The sequence below is a fragment of the Rhopalosiphum padi genome, chromosome 3 (assembly GCF_020882245.1).
Source record: "Rhopalosiphum padi isolate XX-2018 chromosome 3, ASM2088224v1, whole genome shotgun sequence".
Classification (NCBI taxonomy): Eukaryota; Metazoa; Arthropoda; class Insecta; order Hemiptera; family Aphididae; genus Rhopalosiphum; species Rhopalosiphum padi.
This window is the reverse complement of record NC_083599.1, coordinates 53,613,636-53,641,265: the sequence shown is the minus strand read 5'-3', so window position 1 is coordinate 53,641,265 and position 27,630 is coordinate 53,613,636. Positions and strand designations below refer to the sequence as shown.

The window sequence follows — 27,630 nt, the reverse complement described above, 5'->3', positions numbered from 1 at the left end:
TTTTCTTTAAATCGTTTAAGATGGTAAATTTTATTGTTTTAATAAAATTCGATTCATTTTCTTTCTCTTGCATGCAATTTAAAAGACTCTTCATTAACCGATTGGCAATTGGCTCAGTAACATATTTTTCACTTCTCAATGCTTCAGTATCTGATTTAAACAGTTCTAGCTCTCACCAAATCGTTCATATTTTTAAATTCATCAGACGTTATAAACCACTTATCCGTTTTTCTATTATTAGATATTGTGTTATTTATTGAAATGAAATTTAGTGTCGTAAAATATTTGAAATCATTAAACACGTAGAATTCCGTCTATACAGTTATAGTTATACAGTTTTGGATTAGCTTACTTTTATTTTATTACTTAGTGAGGTTTGATTCTGGTTGAAAATGTTGCTGGAAAGGAACATAAAGGAGATAATTTTTCAATTTGCACAAATTCTAAAAACTACACGTGGCTAACTTCCCGCCGAATCGTCTATATTGCCAAAGGCTTTCCAAGTCTCGCGCGATCGACGTGGAATGTCCGTGACAAGTCAGTCATCTCCCCTCTGCGGCGTACACACGGTTGGCCGATGTCCGCTGCAGCTTTTGTCCGATTATCGCCGGGCCGTCTTTTGCCAACGGCCGAACCTAGCGTGTTTAAGTGCTCGCCCGTTAGCTCCATGTTGTTTTCGTTGACCTCGTGGTCAACTGACCTGATTTTCGATCCTTTATATTTTTTACCATTGTGTACACAAAAATCGTCGTAAGCTCCGAAATGGCCAGGGCTTGACGTGTGCGCTACACTCCGTCGCTTAATCCAAGTTTTTGTGACATTATAATTATATAGGTACGTTTCAAACGTCAAAAGGATGTCACCTAACCAGCCCGGATTCAGTCGACTTGTCAATAGAAACCCAAATGGGTCCATCTTGTATATTTTGTCTAATTGATGTTAAAGTCTCCTCATAAATTAAATTTACATATTTTTTTCTTATTGCACTTTCGCCTGGAATTGTTTTGCCAGTATATTGTTCTAGAAAATCCTTCAATGCTGGATTTTTTAGTTTAAAAATTGAAATGTCAGCACGAAGAAATGCTCGGCATAAATCAGTATAAAATATTGACGAATTATCATCAGAAGATTTAGAAGGTGAAGATGTTAAAAATTGTAGCTTAAATTTATTTTGACGCTCTTTATTTTGTTTATGATTGGTACATAGTAGAAATATATTGACTAACTTGAAAGCGCTGGCTTATTGATACCAATTTTTCACAACATTTACAGTATAAAACATTCCCATCGCTTTGAAATGTTTCATTAGGAAATTCTTTTAAATACGCTACCTTGTTATTGATTGAACTTGCAACTTTAGGCATTCTAAAAATTTTTATAAAAAAACAACAAAATTTCGACGTAGGTACAAAGAAATAAAACAGCTATGATGCAAATAATTACACCAGATCAGTAACTACACATATACTGAAGACTGAAGAGTGAAGACCGTAACATTGAATAAACACGTTACCTACTCACTTGTCCACAGTGTATAATATGATAGTGGTGTATAAATTACGTAAAGTCTATTTAGATAACGTAGATAATTAATAGCGTATTAAATAGTGATATACTGATATATAGCTATACAGTTCATAGGGTATGTGAATGCCATTCACTACCATTTCCTTATTTTATATCTTATTGTCCGACATTACCAAGACCGACAATAACTGAAATAGATCTAATGTATATAGTGGCATGCGGCGTGCCGGAAATAAGTACCTACGTAAATACCAAAATTGCCAAAATTAGTAATCTTGATAATTTAGACGAAACAGATAATGTTAAGTCAACAAAAATTAATGAAAAAATCAAAAATTACCAAAATATGTACAAAATACGTACATATTTACCAAATATGTAAAAATGTGTAAAATAAATTTGGGGTTATTTTAATTAGAATGATCTTAATCATACACATTTTTTATCAGATTAAAAATATCTCATTTCAACAAAAATATGTATTTACAATAAAATCCGTTCCCTACTTAAAGGTAATCATAAACAAAACCGAATATATTAATGTAATTCAAAATTTTAATTTTAATTTGTACAACGTCAAAACATTTTAAGTTTATATATTATAGAAATACTAATACAGTTAAATTTCCATACAACGAAGTCGAATAAGCAACAAAAATAAATTCGTAATATGGAAGAATTCGTTAAATAGAATTACATTTTATTTAAAAATGAAGGTCATAGTTCTTAAAAATGTTTCGTTTAACAGAAAATTTCGTAAAATGGAAGTTTGTTATATGGACGTTTTACTGAATATCATTTTACAGGTCATATACCTAATATAATTAATTTAATACTAAATTCAGTCTTGTCAAGTAATTACAAGAATACTTATATATGACCTTCTAATGTATATAGTTCCACAGTAATGATTGATGAAGATTCCACACTTCCTACAAAACCTAATTATGAACAAATGTACAATGAATTACTTAAAAAATATGAAGACATACAAAATGAATCTAGTATAAACTCACAGAAACATGAACTACTTATCTAATGAAGAATCTGTTATTGATTATCAAAAAATCAATCAATTTCTCAGATCCTCTAAACGAAATTTACATACAGCCAACTCATTTTTAACAAAAAATAAAAAAGAACTGATGAAAGAAATTAAATTACTTTCTAAGAACAAAAAATGTGCGGTTAATGTTGAAACTAAAAATATTTATCAATTATATTTTCTAAAAATCAAATAGACTTGATAATGAAAAAGAAAAAGAAAGTTCACTGGTCTACTGTAGACATTTCAAAAGCATTTACTTTGAGATACTCCAGTAAATGAGCATATATTTATGTTAAGGGCCCTCGCTACGGTTATTATTTAAGGGACATAATTTAGGCAATTTATAAACTCGTCTTAGCCGCTTGAGATCTATGTGTTAGTTGTAAATGATTATTAGTGTAAATGAAATGCGATGCGGGTACCGGCTGGAGTACGCGCATGGATATGTCGATAATTTGTTAACAATAAAAATTCACTATACGAATTTAACGACAACTTACTTATTGATTTGAAAAAATTAAAATTAGTTAACGTTGTCTGATCTTAATTCTGAAAAAATATTTAAATTCAGCAGAAAAATGTCTGTAGATCGTAGAATACATTCTGGTTTTAATTTAAATTTTAAATTTAATATTTTGATTTGAAAAATTCATATTTTCAAGTTTTTATAACCACTTCATTAGAGTATTAAGTTTAATTTTTACAAAGTATTCCGTACGATCTATAGACAATTTTCTGCCGAGTTCAGAATTTTTTCAGAATCAAAATCGGACATCTTAAACTAAATTTAATTTTGTCAAAACTTTAATTGACGGCAGTAGCGATGCCCCTTAAGAATGAATTGTCTGATAAATTATATTTATTTTATTTACTTTGATATTTCATTATAGAAATAATATTATAATTTAATTATAATTAATATAATTAAATATACTTTGTTTGTTAAATATTTTAGGACTTTCTTCTCTCCAAAAATGGGAAAAAATATAAATATGCGAAATGGTAATTTTGAGGATGTTATCAGAATGATGCAGCTTAATAGTCTAACATTACAAGATTATGAAAAACTCGCTGTTTTAATGTTTGATGAAGTAAAAATATCCAGTACTATGGAGTATGATATGCTACGTGACGAAGATGCTGGCCCCCATAGTCAAGTGTAAGTGGTTATGGCTAGAAGATCACATCACAAGGGAAACAACCCATCTTTGTTGGTTTTGATTAAGAGATGAAAAAATCTATTCTTTTTAGTATTATTGATAGACTAGATCAAATAGGGTTCAATGTATTATGTTGTGTAAGTTATTGTGGGGGTGGTAATTTTGGTATATGGAAAGCTTTTGATGTAACCTATGAAAATCCTGTATGCTCTACTCCAAATGGAAAAGAAATTGTATTCATTCCCGAAGCTCCTCATATCTTGAAATTCATAAGAAATTGGCTATTAGATACTAGATTTCAATTCAATGACAGCTGATAAAAAAAAAGCCATTGGGAAGTCTAATTAAACAGACATCAACAGAAATTAGTATTTGTCATAAACTTAGTGAAGAGCATTTAAGCTGTGGAGGGCCTCAACGTCAAAAAGTAAAATTAGCCTAACATTGTTATCCCATACAACTGCAACAGCTCTTTTACATTAAAAACCAAAAAAAGCTACTCAATGATACTGCTAATTTTATTGAACTAGTCAATAATTGATTTGATTTATGTAATGTCTCTCATCCAAATAACCATCGGACCCCTTTTACGGTTCCTTATGGATTATTATTGGATGATCAAGATTCACTATTAGACAGATGTACAATATATTTTCACTGATGAGATGCAATGGAAAATATTATCTTGAAATTTTTCAAAAGGCGCTTCTTATGCACATAAATAGTATGGAACTACTTTTGTAAATTGTTTGCGATCATGGATTGAAGTATATTTGATCTAGTAAAGTGAATCACAATAACGAACTAGGGGTGGATTAAATGACTATCCATCTCCTTTGAATGCCTTATACAGACTTTGCATGATAATATTGGGAATAAACCGACATAACTTCTATTCAAACTAATACCATTGATATTAATAATGAAGAGTTTTTACTAGCCAAAACCATGAGGAGAATTGATTTGAAAATAAATTATACATCTAAAATATTTATGAATAGTGAAAATACTACAGACACAAACAGTAATAGTGAGTCAATAGTAAATAATTGCAATAATAAAATTGAAATGGTTCAAGATTCAGTTGAATGATTGGCAGGTTGGGTAGCTAAGACATTCAAACTCAAATTTCCTGAGCTTGGTTCAACAACAACAGAACAAAATTCAAATAAAAGCTCCCATGAACATGATTATGTGACACTGCTATATGGATAAATCACTTATCTTAAGGTGGCTTAATAGTTCCAAGTGATGAATTCAAAAATAATATTAAGTTGTAACTATAATAGTCAAACTTTTTAGTTCAGTTCAAATAGTTGAATTACAATTTTGTGATAAAACAGGTATTTTTTCTGTGCCTAAATGCAAATCAAATTTATTGCTTCTAATGGAAGGAAACAAGTAGACGCTATGACTTCAGCAGAGCGTGGTGAAACTATTATGATTGAAATATGTAAGAGTGCAGAAGGTTTCTTTATGCCACCACTATTTGTTTTCCCTAGACAATGGCATAACTTGGAATTTATGTGAAATTCTCCACCTGGATCATTTGCTGAGTCTCATAAATCTGGATAGATGCAGAAAGGAATTTTTGAACGCTTGTTAGAAAAGTTTATAATTTTTACTAATACATCTAATGATAGACCAGTTTTACTCATACTATATGGACATTCAACAAAAACTAAGAGTATTGAATAGATTATAATATCTTGTAACAATAGAGCTATACTTGTATGTTTCCCACCTCATTGCACTCATAAATTACAACCACTAGAAGCATATGTTGGAATTAGTGGTCGAAAGCTTTGTGTAATTGTAATGAAACCAACGGATAATTTTAAAAAAGCTTTAGAAGTGAGATGTATCAAGTATTAAGATATATTTTCCATATACCTATATAAAAATGTAACAAAATAATTAAATTATTTTTCATTTTTATAACTATAAGACTTTAAACAATCATGCTAATCATGAATATCACAAATTAGCATTACTAAAAGCTGATAGATTATTGAACATTTGTATGCAAAAGGAACCAGAGATAATAAACAGCATAAATGAAGAAAGGCAAATTTGAAATTTAATAATAATGATTTGTTTAAATATATAATTGAAAATGAATGTTATTTAGGAATAAACAAGTAATTTAAAATCGAAAACGTTTAATTTTTATTGTAGAATGTATTATGTTATGTGGCCGCCAAGAACTTGCGTTAAGAGTCCATCGAGATTTTGGTTCAATTTCATTTGATGGTTAGTTGAATTGTAATAAATATGGTTTTATTTCAGCTCCCTATATCAGTATACCATTGTTATAAAAGAAGATTGTTTGAAGATATAAATTATTTAATTACAGATAAATCTAAGTAAATGAAGGAAACTTCCGTGAAATATAAAATATAAAAATATAAAACTAGACATTGATCACATGAAAAATTTTCTTTCATCGGACTATCGAAACTTATATCGAGGATAACTTATCGAGGACTTATAATATGTTTATATAAGTCCTTTTATACAAAATACAATTATAAATAGTTGTGGAGATATAATTTAAAAAAAAACTTGTGAGAGAAATTAATGAATCGGGCTATTTTAGTATATTAGCTAATGAAACTACGGATATATCTGTAAAGGAGCAACTTATTTGTGTCAGATACTTAGTTGGTACTGGAAAAGATATAAATATTTATGAAAGTATTTTAAAATTTACTGAAGTTATTAATTTAACAGGAAAAAATTTAGCTTCATCAATATTAACTGGTAATTTATAAAACAACATTACAACAAATATTTATTCTTCTGAACATAATTTTATCAATATTGTTTTAGGTCTCAATTCATGTGGAATTAATTGTGATAATATTTGATGGAGCATCAAATATGTCTGGGCACATTAAAGTTCAAACCATAATTAGAGCACAATACCCCAAAGCCTTAAATGTGCACTGTGTGGCACATATCTTAAATTTAGCTATATCTTCTGCTTGTAAAAATGATTTGGAACCAAAAATCAAAACTTTAAAACGTTTATATGCAACACGATAGGTCCAACGATACGATGCTATAAATGATTTTGTAGAACTATTTCCATATGTAGTCATCTCGTTAGAAACTATATATCCTGTGGTCTGATGCATTTTCTGTAGATGATAACTTATTATTGAAGTCAATGGATTCCAAATTTTTAATATCTTTACAAATCATAAAATTAAATATATCTGATAATATATTATGTTTAGTTAGTTATACCTAATAATTAAAATAAAACAATAATTTTTCTTAGACTGTTATATCACAAATTTGCGTTGATTCAAATAAAATACCCAGAACGTTAACTTCTACTGAACATCCCGTAGTTCGACCAGTTGAATCTAATATAACTCACTATATACCCAAACCTGTAGGTGCATTTAAAAGAAATATTATAGACCAACAAGTCTTGAAAGTGATAGTGAACGAATACTATCCATTTAATACTGTAGAAGATATGGAATTTGTAAAATTATTGAATATTTTAAATCTTGGGTATACTCTACCATAAAAAAAACTTTAACAAAATGTTGCTTTTCATAAGTAAAATGAAGTATACATTAAAGTAAAAAATGATATCCATGCAAACACGAATTTTGTAAGTTTAACTACTGATAGGTGGACCTCTGTTAAAAATGAAAATTACACCGCTGTAAACCACCCATTTTATAAATCGTGACTGCGAGCTTAAAAGTTATTTACTTTCATGTCCCAATTATTCAGTCTCGTACTAATGACAATTTAAACAACGAATTGATATGCTGTGAATATTGTTGGAGGCGTTGCAATATTGTGTAATTGGAGGCACATTTGATGTTTCGCACACTCTTGGAATTTAGTAGTTCAACACACCCTAAAAGAAGTACAAGATGTTAAAGATAAAATTAAAGGCATCGTAGGGCATTTCAAAAGAAGTTCTCAAGCCACAGCTAGACTACAACTCTAGACAAAAGCAAGTTTTGTAGCTAGGTGGAACTCTACACATGAGATGTTTGAAATAATTGTATACTTAAAGAATCCTGTTATAAATGATAAAAAGACATGAAATAGGTACACAAATGTTATTGCTTACTGGATTTCTGACATGCAGCCCTACAAAGAAATGAACAGAAATGAAAGACATTATTGATTTAAAATATGATATTGTGTTTGTAAAATTTTTATTTCTGAATTTTTTTTTCGTGTTTTGTATAGCGTAAGGTGACAAGTTGTCAAAGTAATTTTGTTAATTTTTATTATATTTTAATAAATGAAGATAATTTTTATTTTTATCCAGCTATCAAAGCTTAAATTCAATAAAATTATAATATACATGTTTTGGAGCCCCCTCCCCGAAAAAAAAATTCTGGATACGGCCTTGATACTTACCTACCTATTTAAGTTTATAATTTTCATGTTTTCATAAATTGATTGGAATAAATTATAATTTTAATTAAATAACACATTCGTTTATGTTGCTAATAGTTTACTATTTATATTTGCATAATTTGTAAAAAAAAATACTACCCAAATCAGGATATAATGTATAAGTCACAACACTCATAAATATATGCCATATAAACATACAGCTACTTGTTTGGGATAAATCCAATACAAAGATAAGATTATTGATTAAGAAATCGTCGATACGCGATCGCGGTGTAGTTAGTTCATCGTTTATTCGTTTTCCGCCGATCATTATGGTGCAGACACTGGCCGGCATATTATTGTCAATACAATAAAACACAATTGGTATTTAATTTATAATTTACATTCAGCGTCAAACATTTTATTATACAGTCCAAAGTTACCAAACAGTCCTTTAATATGTTTTATGCATATGAACATTGTACACAATAACTAAGACAAATGAAACATTTACAATTTAAATTAAAAACAAATGTATTATATTAAGTAAAACTAAAAATGACATTAAAAACTAGGTATTTGACACATTGTTGTATGAACTATTATAGGATATTGAACTGTTAAAAATTTGGAAAAGGAAGATTCCACGCAAAGATAGAAAAATTTGATGTAAGGATTTTGTTTGTGCACTTCATTTTCAATCAGATGATATAGTGACACATTTTGAAATTGAAATGCCAGGACTCGGGAGGAGGAAACTACAGAACGAAAATATCCGAGTTATCTGCAACACATATTGCTATAATTTTCCATTATCAACTTCTAGTCAGTTGTCAGTTGAATAAAATATTACATAAAAATACCACTAAATGTGCATATGCAATACAAGTATTTTTCATCTTAAATACAATACTTATTTATTTATTCGTTATGATAATATACTTAAAGCATAGTGGCTATAATGCCTTTGAAGCTTGTGGTGCTCCCGGTGGATATTATTTAAACTACAAAATTGCCGTCGAAAAATTAGCCACTTTTTTTTCTCCTGGCCAAGCCGAGTATTAGCCATTAGGTATCACCTTATTCTTCTGTCTTCTCTACATCGAGTACATCGTGGCACAGGTATCTATATCCGCGATCGTGGTCACCAATATCATTACAATTATAAAGAACAGGTTATGCGTCGATAGTGGATTTGTATGACACAACCGCTGTCAACAATTATTATTACAATATAGTTCAGCTACTCGCCACTATGTAGGTGCTGCTAGTTAACCGTGCTCTAACAAGACAACTACGAAATGTCGACACTCGGCAATCGTGTATCATATTATTTGTCTGTTTGTCATACATTATTAGTTATTATCACGAACAAAAAATGTTGTTATTACTACATATAGTAGTTCGTGGTTAATGGTTATTATGCTCTCGTGTTATTTCCAATTTTGGGTAACGCGTAGGTACTTTTGCAAAAACACAGACCGCAGTTGTAACTTGTTCCTCAAAAATCATTTAAAAATTAAAATGTGAGTATTGGTAATTTATTAATTACATTATCTCGATATTCATATTGTGCTGTATAGTATATATTGTACAGTGTACACAAGGATGTAAAACAAACTTTGAAATACGACATACAACGAACCTATTAATAAATTACTGAGCATTTTTCAGAATTCTCATTCTAAAAAAATATTATTATTCAAACATAAGCATTGATAATTTTAAATACCTAAACAGTTTAAAATTAGTCAAAATTTTTTTTAAATTTCATTATTTTCTCTAAAATAATAACTTATAATAAATGGATAAATGTTTTAAGCTCATAAGATTAATATTTTATCCACTTTAACTGTAGTTCTGCTAAATTGTTTTGTTAGATCATTTTCTTCTTGTAAATTCCAAATATTTAAGATAAGTTCACTTCGATGTTGATTTTGTTGATCTCGAGAACCTGACAAACTTGCAGTTATTTTGTTGGAATCAAGATATTGGTTAATTATCTTTTTTTACTTTAGAGCAGTAGTGTCAACCCTTGGCGAAGGTAATCCGTATGTCCCGTCACGTTAGTAATAATAAAATAAAAAAATGTTAAAAGTGAAATTTTAACTATATAGTATTTGCTTTACTAATAATGAAAAATCTAGTTCGTGTTTAGTTGTTCCAATCCTCATAGTTGAATGTAGGTGTTCATCCGTTAGTCGCGATCTATGAACTAATTTTATTTGTTTCATTCGTGGAAATAATTTGTCACAAATATTAGTTGAGCCAAATATAGTTGCCATTTTCATTTTAACGGTTATTAAAACTTCATGTGAAAGTTGAGAGTAAAATTTTAAAATATCATTTTTTTATGTACTGATCATTGTATGCGCCTACAATGTATACCACAATCCGTGATCTTTTCAATAGTCAATAAAAGATAAGTTATACGCCATATATATTGTACACTATTTGTACTTTTATATTTGGTGGCCCGCTCGGTGATGATTGTTTACCAAAGTGGCACGCCGAACAAAAAAGGTTGGGCATCACTGTTTTAGAGTGAATTGTCTAAGAAAATATTTTGTTCTTTAGTTTTAGCTCTAAACCTAAGATCCAAGACCTATGCAATTTGTTTTATATGTTATATTTTTGTTTAATTTTTTAACCTAATGTTTATGCAACAGTATTTTCATTGTCATTATATTGCATAAAATGTTTTTCAATGATTTATTTTAATAATAGATCATCGATAACAAAGAATGATTTTGTGTACAAAAAATTTTTGTGGATATTGGTTTTGGAAATTGTATAAAAGACAAATTCAAACATTATTTGTTAATGAAAATAAAGAATAATAGCTAAAAAAGCCATGTTATAGTTAATTTTGTTAACGTGAATATAACTTTTTATTTAAATTAGTAATAATTTCAAAAAAGTAAACACCATTCTAATCGCTGTGATTTCGTTAACACCATGATTTATTTTATATTTGCAATTATTACAGCGCTGAAAAAAATATAGCCATAATATGAACAGATTTGTTATTTTCATACTTTATAGATAAGCATTATTATCAATGGATTTGAAATTACTTCCCTATTTGTTCGGGTTGGATAATATTTTAATATTTTATTATAATTTAAAAATTTTAACACTTCAAAATTATGTAATATCCAGTATATACCTACTAATAATTTTCCAATAGGTAATGTTTTTGTAGATACTAAAAAATTTCTGGATTTAAGACTGCTAGTATATGTATTGATGACGGAGAATGAAATCGGACAGAGCGTAATTGCAGCAATTGGCCTGTTAGTGAATGAGGAAGAAATAACTTTGTGCTGGTTTTTCGAAACTTTCAAAAAAAAATACCCAATTTCGATCAAAATTCGGGTATATGTAACGGACAAAGACATGAAAGAAAGAAATGTAATAAAGCAAGTATTTTTTGATGCAGAACTTACCATATGTTTATTCCATACACTAAAAACTATTGGTCGAGAAACTACACATGTTAAACGCAATATCACACCTAAGACCTAGAGACAATGTTAAAGAAATAATTTAAAATATAGTTTACTGTAAGTCAGAACTGTAATATGACCGTTTGTATCAACATTTTAAGACTGTAGCACCAGAAACTGTAATTCAATATTTTAAATGAATGGGTTATAGGTATGATTTTCATGACAGGGAATATCATGAAAAAAACAAATAATAGATTAGAGTTTCACAACGGGACACTGAAATCTGTTATTTCTTGTTTTTCCACTTTGGATCATTTTGTGGAGAAACAAATAACTAAATAGAACTAATTATTGGTTAACTACATATTAACTGAATGTTACAAATATACAGAAGACGTCAGAAAACTCAATATCCCATCCAATTTAGGGGCAGCTCTAAGTTCAAACATAGAAAATCTCAACAGTATGATCTTGTTAAAATAAAAAACAGACCTGTATAATCAAGTTTAACAATTCATTAAAAATGTATTTAGTATATCATGTAAACAACGTAACACAACTATTTTAAAACTGTAAATATTGTAATATTTATAAAATCATTAGTTTCCACTTAAATAAAGGAATTATATATTAAACATTATAGTTACTTGATTTAAATTATTAAGATTTAATAAGTTTCAATATCATTTAAAAAAGCTTTATTATTAAAACATAGAAATTTGTTTTTCAAATAAAACTTGTCCACATCTATATATAAGCAAATTTATTAATATAAATGTATAGATATATAAATATAAATATAGTGGACTGCTCACCCTTTTGAGTTGCCTTACGACACAGTTTACTGTTCAATACAATTGTACATAGCTTATAGGGTTTAAAATGTATATGGATATAAATAAAATAAAAAATAATAAGTTTAACATATTTTTTTCTGATTTTTTGTTCTTACTATTCTCACTCTGTGTCATATAAAGTAAACCCAACAATTTAAAAATTCAAAGTTCAATTAATAATTAATGTATAATATATTAATAACTAATAAGTGTATTAAATAGATTAAATTTGCTTAAAAAGTGTTCTTTAAACTTTTTATGGAGAACAACTTAAATTCTAGCAGATAATAATATTGAAACATAATTAAATTTCTTATGCTAAAAAATGTGTTTATTAAATTACAAAAACTATTATTAGATAAATTGGAAAGATATATGGTGGGATTAAAATTTTTTTAAATATTATAATACAGTTTTTTAAATCGAAAGGTTGTCGAGTGTCAAAATTAACTATATGAACTAGATAATTTTAGGTTATAAAATCTAAACAATAATAATTTATTAATCATTAGAGAACTACAAATAGTTAATTTGAACACTGTATATTTTGAATGACTTTTGAAAAGACACAATTTAAGACAATTTTAAATGGTTCAAAATTTAAAAGTGAACAATATTTTACATAAAAAGGTAATTTTTATACAATATTTAGCATTTTTTATATTCATTTTGTAAGGTACCTAATTTAGTTTTGATATTTAATCATTTCCATAGCATTGGAATTTGTAACAAAGAGCTAGCAAAATATTAAATTTTGTAAAATATTTTATAATAGTAACATGAAGTATAATTTTCTTTTAATACCAGTATATAAATGTATTTAGATGTTTTAAATCTGAAATGTAACTTTTATCTATGTTATTGTTATTGTGACGATTATCATTATTACAAATAATGATGATCTTTAGAAAAATGTAGAAATTTAAGAAATTTTTAAATTTGTGATAATAGTAATCACTTAATTTTTAAATTACTTTTGTTAAATGCATTACCTTTATTATCAATAATATTAAATGCAAGAAAAGACCTTCAATATAATTTTCAGACAAGTTACTACTATTGTAGTATATATTAATCTTTGGCATTTTTTTTTTTTTTTTTATCCATATAAATTATAAGTAGGCACAGCACATTGTCCACAAGTTGACTTATCATCTTCCTGACTGTGCATCATGTAAACTAACTATAATACAAATAATATAAACATTATAATTATGAAACAAGGTACCTAAATAATCAGTCAAGACAAATTACAAAATTTTTTAAATAAATACCTTCCCTTGAAATTCTAGTTCACTTGATATAGCACCTATGTTGTAGTGACCTCAGGTACTTGCTTAATAATACTTCTGAGAATGCTTGTCGGTCTTACGTTTGGATTTGAGGAAGTTGGTTGAAGGTGAACAGAGTGAATAGCAATTGTTGAATGATGTACAATTGCTTATTGATATAAAATATAATATACATAATATTTCAATAGCAAATAATCATAACATTTGTAGATAGAGTTAAATAATTCCACGGGTATTAGTTAATTTAAATACTAGGATCTCAACTTAAGTAACAAACAGCGATGTTAGGGTGCGAGTAATACTGGAAATGGATTTCTAAAGTGGTGATATACTACAATATCAATCAAAATATTTTTCTTTCTTATACACTTTTTAGACCAGTCAAAATTGTCATTTTTAAACCAATAATTAAATACAATTTCTTCTTTGAATTTTATAATTGTCCACATAATAAATGATTTTTACTAATTTCTATCTGAAAAAACAAATTGAAATCAAAAAAACATTTTGCACAATAACTTCTAGATTAACATATATAATATAATAGGAAAAATATAAAATACTGTGTTAATACTTAGTTAGATAATTTAAAATTATTATTATTTGTTTATACTTAATTGAAATTTCAAAGAAATTTGAGACATAAAAGGTGTATGAAAAATAGATTCCTACTGTTAGGAACCCTTGCACACACACTTTAGATTAGTAAGCATATTATACAATAACATAGTAGTGTAAGCAATCCCAGACAGCAATAGAATATTCTTATAATGTTATACCAATGTTATTTACTCAACAGTAACATTTAGTAAAATATTTTTTCAATGTTATAATAATATTTGTAGATGTTACTGTAACATTACTACAAAATTATTTGGCCGCTATTTTCATGTTATCCTAACAACATATTATCAATATTATCATAATATTAATAACATAATATTCAGTTAATAATAATTTTAAATATTTGATTAACATTTTAACTCAATAGTATTGTAATATTTTAATTTAAACATTAAAACAATAATAAAAAAATTATTTTTAATTATTCCTTAATTCTTTTAACATTGGTTTTTAAAATATGTGTGATTATTGTAATTAAATAAACAAATTCAACTAAAATGTTCATTTATTGACCATATAAATCATACAAATTTGAAATACATATATATAATAATAATATAATATATTTACATGATTAATATATAAATTTAATATAATATTGGAATATCAATATTTTAATTTATATTTATATAATATTATGATCTAACACAAAAATAAAAATAATAACTGGTGAGTAGTATAATATATACCCAATATTAACTTCATTAAAATAGCAAATATTAAATAATAAAAACTGCAAACTTGTAAGATACAAATCTAAGAATTTAAAAAAATGTAAATAATATAATAATAATGATAACATAATCTTTTAAATATATTAACTTCATAAAAGGCTTCTTGAGAGTTTTTCTTGTTTTTGGGATACTTTTTTAATGCGGAATGGAGCATGGGATAGCCAAATTCCTAATGAGTTATCTATTTCTTTTTCAGGAACAACACTGTACTTGACGTTAACTCGTATAGCATCTATAATATTCAAAATACAATAATAATAATATAATATTAGATTAATAAAATAAAATATAGCAAATTTAATAAAATGCAGCATATTTCAATATTTAATTATAATAACTATCAACTACTTATAGTGATTATTTGTTTAATAGTTTTAGTTATATTGTACCAAACAAGTTCAATTTAATATGTTTACCTATAATAACACGATAGGTATTTAAGCCTGAAAAACATAGCTTAGACTTAAATCCATGTAACGAATAATTAGATAGCAAAACATCACTTAACATTCTTGAAACAATTCTTCGAACACTATTTCCAAGATCATTAACATCTATTAACACTGATAATTGAGTAACCTAAAAAGAAACACATTTTACAAGACAATTGTATAATAGAGGAAAATTATAAGAATTAAAAAGTATAATACCAATGTATTTTTAAAGTTTTCATCAGTCTTAATTTTTATTTCCAATGACTCTAATTCATCATGATTTTTAATAGGAAATATGTTGTCAAGATTTGTGATATTTTTGGCTGATGTATTTTTATTAGCCATCAATGTATTAATATTAATACTGTTTGATTGTACAATACTTAAAATGCTGCCAATGTCATATTTCATATTTACCAAAGTGTTAGTAATAAACCGTTGAAAATCTGTCAAATCATTATTATATTATATATTAGCAGGTTTATTTTTCCAAGTTGAAATGTGAGCATATATGTATCATATATTTGATGTAAGAAAAATTTGTGAATAACTTAATATCTTTAGTCAAATAGAATTTTATAGCATCATTAACTATATTATATCTTACTATAGTATATTACTAAAACAGTGCACATACCATTAGATATATTTGGCTGGTTTTGTAAAATTGTAGTATCTTGTGGCAGTTTTAAAATATTAGCTGTAATACCAGATGATCCTATATAGTATTATAAAAAAGAAATAAGTATCTTAATTTATAAAAGAATATGTGTAAATACGTGGGTAGGTACATAGAATATATTATATTGGTTTGATAAAACTATAGGTTTATTTTTTTTTTTTATACAATGGCAAACTAAAGAAAATTAATATTAATACTTATACTTCTACAGTTTAATCATACGTCATACAATGAAGTTTTTGAACCATAAATTTTACATTTATTAGATTATTTTAAATTAAAATGTAAACGTATAATTATATTATATTATATTTACCTGTGTTTTCAATATTTTGATCACAAAATAATATTTTTTTAACTTTGATACTATTTCGATCAGAACTTGTTTTATATAATAATTGTGTATCCTCATTTTTTTCAACCGTCCAAGTCCCAACAGGAGATGAAATTATATGTTCTATATCATCAATGGGTTTATTAACTAATGAAGAGGCATGTTTTTCAGGTGTTATACAATTAATACCATCAATAACAGATTTGCCTATAAAATAAAAAAGTTACCGTCAGAAGTTTAAATATACAATAACACAATTATTACTAGAAAAAAGTTTCAATTTTAATACAATGCCTATTATAACAACACAAATTTAGTAAGACATGATAATGCCGACAACTTTTTAAGCTTAAATAAAAATAAACATATATATCATAAAAGATATATTAATATAAATAATTAAATACAGTAAATTGTAATTTATTTGACGAGTTACATTAAGTTAAATATAGATTATTACATCTAACATTATATATAATGAAGATTAAAATGATTTATTTAATAGGTAATAATATTAACATATATAATATTCTCTAATTTGCATACTAAGTCAAACAGGGTGTAAAACTTCTTAAAGATTATAGAACAATTCAATGTAGTTTCCTATTTTCTTTTCAAAATTTACTTTATTTTCTTTTTATAATGTTTTAATGAAATTAAAATTTTGTAAATATTTTTATTTTATTAATTTTATATAATTCAAATATTCATCTTATTGATATTATAAAAATATATTTATACTTTGGCTTTTATCGATTTTCCAAAGAGGATCTTTGTCCGAGTCATAAGACACATCATTTGAATCATCAGAAGGTTCAAAAATATTTGTTTCCTCGTTTAAATTAACTGACTGAGAAACATCTAAAAAAAAGTTTTTAGAAAAATACAAATTATTACATACAACTACAAATGAATAAGAAAAAAAACATTTTGAATCTTACCGTGATAACGAGGGGGACAGCTATTAGAAGACATTTTTATTTGTTTTGAATTATTAACTTTTTCAAGTTTTTTTGATTTTATAGTTGTGGCAGGAGACAAACTTTGACCTCTATAATAAGGAAATTTCCTTTTTCTTTTTGTCATACCATCAATAATGTCATCAGCACTTGATAAGTCTGATTTATGCATTGCCAATGGCAATTTTATTTTTGCTTCATTATATGAACCTGAATAATTTGTATAAAACTAATTAGTATATAATTCACTAGATAATCTTTATTAAAATCAAAATTTCTTAACTATAAACTTTATGTCCAATTTGTCTGGATTTGTAAAATATAAAATCATTCATATTTGGCTTAATTCTTTTTTGGACATATTTTTTCGCTTGTTTAGAAGCTTTAGGCCAAGCGCAAGAATTATTTTTTAACCAACAGTTTGGTACCACTTCAACACTTTCATCATCAACAAACTCAACAATAATCCATCCTATTTGATCATCCATCTAAATAAAAAAAAGGAAATAATTCAAATTATGATGTTTTAAATATTTAATTTAATTATGTACCCATTGTTAAAAATATGTTGATATTTTGAAGTAATAATTTATAAATTTATACTGGTAAATGTATATCTACCTATACAACTTATGATTAATCACAAAAATTTTATTTAATTATTTATATTATTTATATTATTTACAGTTACAATTTATTTAAATGTCTGTGTGAATAATGGGCATGGCTATTTTTTTCCCACTATGATGAAATATCATCATTTTTTTTTTAATATCAGATATTGCCCAATGTTTGAGTTGATCAGATAAATTTTTAATTTCAAATATTTCAATAATTGTTGAATTAATGGGATCTACAAAATAGGGTAATAAAATGTTGAACTTTTTTCCAATAAGCATGATAATACCATCTTTTTGAGCAAAATTCATGCATTTTACTATTTCTCCATTTTTGGTTAGTATAAAACTATCACTATCTTTTTTAATTTTGATGGTTAAACTTTTAAATATAAGAGTGTAATATTGTGGACCTATTAAATCATCAACCAGTGGACCGTTATCATGGACATGTTTCAAAACTGGTTGATTGTCCATTAATGATTTATTACTTGAATTATTTAGTGCACATTTTTCATATTTTTCATAATATCTATTAACAATTTGTTCCAAAGGTTTTTCATTTTTTCTAAGATTAGATTTTATTTCTTTCATGTGATTTTCAAAACCAAAAGCTGAACAATTATCAAGTGGACCAAATAAATCATAATCATCACATAAGTGTAATAAGGCATGGACATTGTGTGATACAAATTGTTGTCCATAAATATGTTGAAAGTTCTTGACAAAAAAATCTAATAGTTCTCTTGCATATTGAAGAAGAAATTTTCGATCAGGACTTAATAAAATTAACATTGCAATGTTCAAAACCATAAAATTGGTGTACATTTCTTCACTCAAAATGGTTTTTAACACAACTGGTCCAGTGTATAATAAGAATAAACGAAATTCAGTAGCTTTCCAGCGACATACATCTGGAAGACATCTGTTCTTTCTAGAGAAATCGGAAGAAAGATATGTATTGGATGCTAACAATAAAGTTGATATTTCATTTATTTTTGAAGACCGAAGTCTAACATTTAATGGTCCTTTAATCCAAAGGCTGATGAGTTTTTTACAAACACCTAAGCAAACCAAGTGCATGTAGTCAAGTGAAAAAGATTTTACAGAGTTAAAACTTTGTAATTCAACTAGAACAGAAGTTTGATTTGAAATCTGGTATTCTTCATCTTCAGTATTCAGATATGCATGATGATTTCTTTCAATTGACTTTGTTTGGGAATAAGGAAAACATACTCGATTGCATACATATTCTCCCTCTATAGTGCAACGAGTACATGAATAAAAACCTGTATGACCTTTCACTTTTAAAACAAATGCTTTTGCAGGAGCATCGCAACAAAACAATGTAATATTTACTTTAATATTAATTCCATTTAATATAATACCTTCAGTTTCTAAACGTTTAGCTTCATTAACAAAATCAATTAAATATTCATTGCTGTCTTTTGGTTTTTCAATTCCCCAATAAAGGCCAACAATAAAAACTGATTTCTTTAGTGGAGGTTTAACCAAAATGGAAGCTAATATTGGCCAAAATTGAGAACTACTACTTTTTGAAATTGGTAATCCATCAATTCCTATGACAATTTGAATATCTTGTACATTTGATGGGGCATATAATTTAATTCCTTTTTCTAAACCAAAATGATGATAAACTCCAGGACTGACAATTCGGTTTTCTTTTGATTTATTAATAGGAGTGTTTAAAATTGTGCGGCAATCAATTGGTAAATTATTGAAACAATCATGCATTTTTAAACCTTTTAACAAACCATTAACTGCATTATGAGGAATTTTATAATCTATTGCCCAAGAAGCTAAAAATTCTTGAACTGAAAATTGTTTAGATGAATTTATGAATAATTTATCTTTATTAAATATATGTGTATCTGTTGGCTCATTATAAGTGTTGATAACTGGTAATGGTAAATCAGTTGAAGCATTTGACGGAAACTCATTTGAAATATTGTATTGGTTCTTAGAGCTAGATGTTAAGTTATCATATTTAAACAAAGGCATAAGATTTAAATTATTTATTTCCAAAACATTTTCTGGCGGTTCATATTCCAATGAATTTGAGTGTGAAAGCATTTCCTCGACATCATTTATTTCTTTCATAATCTTTCTTCTCTTAGTGCGTACACTTTCTATTCTTCTAGTAGACATTATGATTCAGTAATCACTACCAAATACCAATAAAAATTTAACAAAATCAAATTTATTATTAAAATACAAATTTTTATTATTATTATACAATGGTAATTTTGTAAGTATCTACCTACCAAAAAAATAAAGTAATATAATATACTTAAATTTGTTCCTATCAAATACACCAATAATACATATTTAATTTTTTACAGTACTAGTTAATTTAGTTTATAATTTACTTATTTAAGTTTAATATCATTTAAATTAATTTATACTTTTTAAAATATGTATTATAATGAGAAATAGAGAAGTATTATGGTAATACAACTAATACAAGTGTTATGGTCACCCAACCAGGAAATCAGCAACAGTTTAAATAAAATATTTATTAGAAGAGTGAATAGATTTGGTATAAATAAACAAAGACTTGATCTTTTTACTATCTTTATACTCTTTTTAGTATGCCAATTAAATTCAATATCTTTTTAATTATATATTATATATTATTTCAAACTTTAGATATTCACAAATCAACAATATGTTTTTTTTTTTAAATATAAACCATTTTAAATTTGTCAATAAATTATGGTAAAATGTATGCAATATATATAGGAACTAATAATTATGATAATTTAATACTATAGTTAGGTAGTAGGTTCCTACAATTAATTAATTATTTTATAGTAGGAAGAACGAGTTAAAAAAACATAGTATAACAATAGGTGTTTGCCATGCTAAATACTATATTAAATTCTAGTCAGTGCTTGAATCGGAAAAGAAAAATCAGGACGTACTATTAGCTGGCATTACCAAATAATGTATGTACCCACCCGTATTTAAAAATGTTTAAATCTACCACTATAAAGCACTATATAGTATATACCTATTATAAAAATATAAAATTAAAATGTTAACTTTATAATTTAATGAATTTCACTTACCACAAACAGCATAAAATCCAATATTTGGTTTTGGTAATAATAGTTCACACTGTTACTGTAGTGTAAACTGTAGTGTGAAAGAAGACACGTATCGTCGTAATGGCGTGCGGATAAATAGTTAAAACGTTAAATCGTTAAATGTTTAATCTTTAGGCACTGCCGCGAACTGGTATCAACACTCCGCCACTCCGCCACTCCGCGTCACAATAATCCGCGTTCAAAAACAATAATATCATAGAATTTTGAGAAATCTAAAAATATATTTTTTGACGGCAAGCTGGGTAAATACAAACTGTCCATAGAGACGGCATACGCGTGTCGTGTACTATCGATAATACTGAGATAAGCATTAAGCACGACTAGTCTTGTTATTTATATAATTTTATTATACAAAATTGAAAATATCCAAGTTATAGTTACGTAGTAATGTGCACAGTTCACCGACGTATAAAATAATATTTAACAGTTTTATTATCATAATTTCATAAGTCATGAACACATGAATTTATATAAAATACCTAAAATAATACTTACCACAAATTCAATTCAAATAATGGAAAATTATGTATTTAATACAATACATAAATTATAATTAGTATCATTTTATTAGATACCTACATTACAGTATACATTAAAATTAAATGGCCAAATGGGTGTATTTGATTGGGAGATGTCCGTGTACCTATATCGATCAAGTCTACAGACCAGGGATTTATATACATAAAGACATAAAGTGTAGTATACTTATTACTTTTTCATTTTAAACGTGAGGACAGCTTTTGTAATACTTTTTACCTATTCCATATAATTTTAATATATTTACTATAATATTCTACTCAGGTTTTTAATTAAATATTATTAAAATCATTTGTATACAATATTTTCAAAACCACATTTTTACAACATTTCTCAAATAATAAATGTAAAATGTTATAGTAACTTTAAAATTATAAAAATTAAAACTGAATATTATGGTAATGTTTAAAAAATGTTTTTCAAATAATGATATCAAATAAATGTTTCTATAATAATATAATAACATTTGTATTTAAATATTTTAACATAATTTAATATACATTATTATTATAATATAAACGTTACTAAATTGCTGTCTGGGATATGTGTAATTTTTTGCAAGCGACTGCGTCGCCAAGACAAGAACGTAGAATAAGCAAGAGTTAGTCGTGAATAAGTAGCCGATTCGTATAATACTGTGTTGTTAAAATATTCTTATAATAAAATATTTTCTTAAAGTTAAACAGATTTTGTGTAGTGTTTTGAATACAACCCGTAAGTGAACGAACTTTTTTACAACATATATATACCTTTTGGCCTTAACCGAAAGAGTATATAACAACTGGTGGCAGCGGTACCTTTTCGGAGTATTCTAACACAACGAAGTCTGTCTTTTACTCAGGTGACACAGTCGTCAATTTATATAAATTTTAATATTATATACGTAACAAATACGTATCTATACAATATACGTATTATTATATACGTCTATTGTCTATACATCATTCATGCTATGGTGTCTTTATACGTAGCATAATACACCGTGTATAGTGTATTACGCAACGTCAACAACATTCCTGAGTGCGAAATTACAATCATCAACATCGATATTAAAATCGTTTCGATTGTGACGTTTACTCATCATCCGTCACGAGTCGCTGTCGTCGTCAACGCCGCCGTCGTTATCCTTGACCGTGACAGAAAATCTAAGTGGGTCAAACCAACGGAGTGGGAGCGCTGAGCGTCCAGGAACGTCACGAGAGCAGCTACGGTGTTTACATTGTGACAAGCTATCACTGATAATCAGCCGTATCAACCAATAACAACAACAAACAGCATGAATACGTTAAGCATAAGAACTATACTAGTATTACTGTAAGTTATTAATTTATTATAAAACCTTAACGTAATATTAACAAATTACTATTATAATCACGTTTTATATACATATATATACATAAGAATATTAATGCATGTCAACTCATACGAGTGATAGTGAGGGTAGCAATTCTGATTCAACTGAATTAGATCCTGATTTCGTCCCCCACCGAACGGTTGTACCTGATAATCCGTCTAATAAACCATTAACTAGGTTACAAAATAAAACAAATATAAATACAAATCTAAATCTTCTTGATAAAATATCATTAATAGACTTAAACGATAAAAACACTATTTTAAAACCAACGAACAAAATGGCGAATAATAAACAAACATTACTTTCTTTAGAAACAGCTATAAGACTCGTACCACAGTTTAATGGAGAAAATCCACAGGATGTATATCCATTCTTTAGTGCATGTGACTTTGTGATTAAGACTGTAGATGAAGAATGTCGCCCTATTCTTTTGCAGGCAATTTTAACAAAATTAGCAGGTAAAGCTTTTGCGATAACACAACATCGAGAGGTCAAATCATGGGACTCACTTAGGGAGTTATTATCAGTTACATTTTGCGCTAAACGAACTCCAGGTTACCTTCAACTAGAATTGTCCACAACCCGATTTAAATCAGGAGAAACTATTCAAGAATATTCTTCAAGAGTCGAGAAATTATTACACGAGCTGTGTAATGTCAGTACAAGCAAAAGAACAATAGCAGAAGCTAAAGCAGTGCACGACTATATCAAAGAAACTACTTTAACTACTTACATTGAAGGATTACCAGATAGCATCCGAAATATCATAAAATCTAGAAACCCATCCACTTTGGAAGACGCTATGAAAGTAAGCTTAGAAGAAGAAAAAATATTTTTATCAAATAAAGAAACACGACGTTTGTTCCAAAATAAATCTAACGCTAATAGCACAAATAAATATTGCAAAAACTGCCAAAAAAGTAATCATAATACGAATGAGTGTAGATATATAAATCGTAGCATAGACACAGGGCAAAACAGCAAACAAAAAAACTCAAATACAAAGCAAGAGACATGCGCATATTGTAAAAAAGCTGGTCATTCCATAGAAAAATGCTATAAAAAAAAAGGAGCGGATGAAAGAAAAAATAATCAACAAGAAGGTGATAAAGGAAATCAACAAAATTATTCGGGAAACGGATCGGGACCGAATGCCTCGGGCAGTCGTTCGGTCAAAGATTTAAAAATAATAGCCCAAACACAATAAGAACCTTACCATTTACAATAAAATTACATAACGACCATGCAATATTCCAAGCCTCACAATGTACGTCAGGAAGTGCAAAACTCCTAATAGATACCGGCGCAAAACTAAACCTTATCCGACTTGACGTATTGCATGACGAAGTTCTAGTTTCGGATACTAATATTTATCAGTTACAAGGAATAAACGACCGCTTAGTCAACACTATGGGTGGTGTTGTACTCATGATTTCAGATAAGAACCAAACTTTTGAAACCGAATTTCATGTGGTACCATCGTCATTTCCAATTGACGGGGATGGAATTTTGGGTAAACCTTTTCTAAAGGAAAACAAAATCATCATCAACGTAGATCAGGAGGAAATAACTTATCCTGACAATGCCACAACAACCATACCAGCCAGAAGCGAAGCGATAATTCCTATACGAATATTAAACGAACCTATAACTGATTCACAAAGTATTCTTATTCATGCCCAAAACATTAATGAACATATAATCTGTGGAAATGTCTTAAACGAAATAAAACAAAATCAAATACTCATTGCTGTAATAAATCCAACAGAAAACCCACAAACTGTGAAAATTCCAAATCTAAACGAATTATCTCATGAAACTTTTGAAATAGTACCTATAAAATGTACACAAAGTAAAGAAATTCCAAAAAACAATTACCGTACCAAGAGAGGTCTAATCAATTTAGTTGGGAGAGTATCTAACGTCCTATTCGGTGTATGTGATGACACCGACGCAGAATATTTTTACAGTAAAATAAGAGATCTTGAAATTTCAAATTCACGCGTTTCTAAATTATCTGATGCACAAATACAAATTATGCAATCAATTATATCAAACGTAAACTCATCGCTATTAGAAACAAATAAAAATGAAATTAATTTAGCCGAAAAATACAGTTATCTACTTCATGAAATGCAAGCAGAGAAAGCTGCAATAGGTATCTTAAATTTTAAAACAGCACTAGAAGAAAGAATATCATTATTAAATATCATTTTAACACAATACGCATTTGAAACAGAAAATTTACTAAATATAATAAATATGGCCCTACAAGGTTTTGTTCACTCCAGTATATTAGATATAAATACCCTTAAAAACCAATTAAAAGATATTAAAACACAATTACCCATAGGAGAAGGCATACCAATAGATTTAGATAATTCAGGAATATCAGAATTGTTACGACTAATTACAACTAACATAGTATATATAGAAAATGTATTAATTTTTGTCATAGAAATACCTATAGTTAACAATTATGAATTTATATTATATAAAAACATACCTTTACCAGTTAACATATACGATAACGACTATGTAATGATAGCTCCAAAATCTGATTATATAGCTATAGATAAATCTAGATTATATTACTTAGAATTAAGCGAAATACAAATATCAAAATGTAAACAAATGATGAATACGTTATTATGTACTTATGATCAACAGTTACATCATTTGGATGAATCCTGTGAGCTAACAATATTTAGAAAGCCAGGTATATTACCTAATTTGTGTAACTTAAAAAATGTTAATTTTAATTTTAGTATATGGCATAGATTAGATAATACAAATTCTTGGATATATGTTACGATTAGGGATAATATTATCATTAAATGTAAAAATAATTCAGAAACAATAGTAGTAAGTATAAACGGCACAGGCATTTTAGATTTAGACAATCAATGTGAAGCCAATACTGATGACGGGACATTATTAATAGCAAAAAGAAAAATAACTACAAAAATGTATAAAGACTTTATTCCACAACTAGACGTTTCAATTAACTGGAAAACTAAATTAAACATTACAAATACAATTTTAAAAAATTCAAATATTCCAGATAAAGGTAATTCTATAGTAAAAAAAAATTTATTCAAACTAATAGAATACTCCAAATCACTAGAAGAATTAAAATACATAAAAACAAGTAGTAATGTTATGGGCACAATAGGTGATGAATTATACATAATTATAACAATAAGTATCATCAGTATAGGTTTAGTAATAATAATAATTTTATATTTAATAATCAAAAACAAACATTGTAAAACATCTAATTCTGTAAAAAACCCAATAGAAGGTAAGATAATATATGAAACCGTAGACAATCCAAATCATGAAAATCCATTGCCTAGAATAATATAATTTGCAATAGGCAATGAACTTTCATTTAACCCCGGGGGTGTTAGGAACCCTTGCACACACACTTTAGATTAGTAAGCATATTATACAATAACATAGTAGTGTAAGCAATATGTGTAATTTTTTGCAAGCGACTGCGTCGCCAAGACAAGAACGTAGAATAAGCAAGAGTTAGTCGTGAATAAGTAGCCGATTCGTATAATACTGTGTTGTTAAAATATTCTTATAATAAAATATTTTCTTAAAGTTAAACAGATTTTGTGTAGTGTTTTGAATACAACCCGTAAGTGAACGAACTTTTTTACAACATATATATACCTTTTGGCCTTAACCGAAAGAGTATATAACACTACCAATATGTTTATGTTAAAATATAGACTTGTTTTTTTTATGTATATGTATTTCAATTTTATGAAACCAATCCTTTATACTATATTTATTTTTAATATTCACTATTATGTATATATTGCTATGTGTAGATTTGCTACATTTTAGTTACGTGTGTAATATAAAATTTTGTACTTATCGTTAAATTCTAAAGAAAAATAATTGTACAATAGGAGTTATTGTATTCTCAAACTAAAATCTACAACCAAGCATTACACTTAAGTCTTCAGTTGTGTATTATTTTAACTATTAGATAATTAGAAAATACTACATAAACTACATTTATATTTTACAGAATGTTCACACTATTAACGCAAGTTGATTAATGATTATTGCTCAATACCTACTCATTAAAAAAATTATCACAAATCTAAACAAGACTGATTTTAATAATGTAAACATTGTAATATAGTGTATACATCTGTTATCTTTGGTGCTTACTTTTTATTACATAGTTGACTACGGTCTACGAGTACGCGGAGTACGAACACTATGAATTACGAGATATAATTGAAATCGAACGCTCGATCATAATACAAGTGGACACAACTACACAACATTGTATTTTGTTTCTAATCAAGCAATATAAGCCAATCATTATCAAATGGTACTGTAAATGATAATACGGAAAACTCAATGATAATATGATTACAATAATATAATTAGTCCGTGCCCCGTGGTCCGTGGTTACAACTCGGTTTCAATCCATAGATTCAATAGAGGTTGCCTATGTAGAGCTCCTAAATTAAGATATTACCTATAATATTAGTGAT

At 27.3% G+C, this 27,630-nt stretch overlaps 1 protein-coding gene and 1 long non-coding RNA gene across 3 annotated transcripts; both read right to left on the bottom strand.

Annotated features, from left to right (window-relative positions):
• Positions 1-13,020: 13,020 nt before the first annotated feature.
• Positions 13,021-27,416, bottom strand: LOC132926681 (uncharacterized). 2 transcript variants are annotated; one of them, XR_009661497.1, is made up of 3 exons: positions 27,299-27,416; positions 13,678-14,170; positions 13,021-13,586 (listed from the first exon to the last, which is right to left on the bottom strand). It is a non-coding gene; the product is annotated as an uncharacterized LOC132926681 (long non-coding RNA). The 2 variants fall into 2 exon arrangements; XR_009661498.1 differs by having other exon boundaries at positions 13,678-13,843.
• Positions 14,906-22,076, bottom strand: LOC132927874 (uncharacterized). The gene is made up of 9 exons (XM_060992454.1): positions 21,172-22,076; positions 17,746-17,950; positions 17,445-17,672; positions 17,245-17,364; positions 16,486-16,710; positions 16,125-16,205; positions 15,704-15,933; positions 15,470-15,632; positions 14,906-15,285 (listed from the first exon to the last, which is right to left on the bottom strand). Exons 1-9 carry the CDS (start codon positions 21,181-21,183, stop codon positions 15,143-15,145), a joined length of 1,407 nt encoding a protein of 468 aa, XP_060848437.1. The 5' UTR covers positions 21,184-22,076; the 3' UTR covers positions 14,906-15,142.
• Positions 27,417-27,630: the final 214 nt, after the last annotated feature.

Coding starts and splice junctions, on each gene's coding strand:
- LOC132927874 (XM_060992454.1), bottom strand. Junction 16,711..17,244: donor GAAAATCGATAAAAGCCAAA/GTATAAATATAT, acceptor TTTATTTTATAG/GCAAATCTGTTATTGATGGT. Junction 15,934..16,124: donor CCAGCCAAATATATCTAATG/GTATGTGCACTG, acceptor ATGATTTGACAG/ATTTTCAACGGTTTATTACT.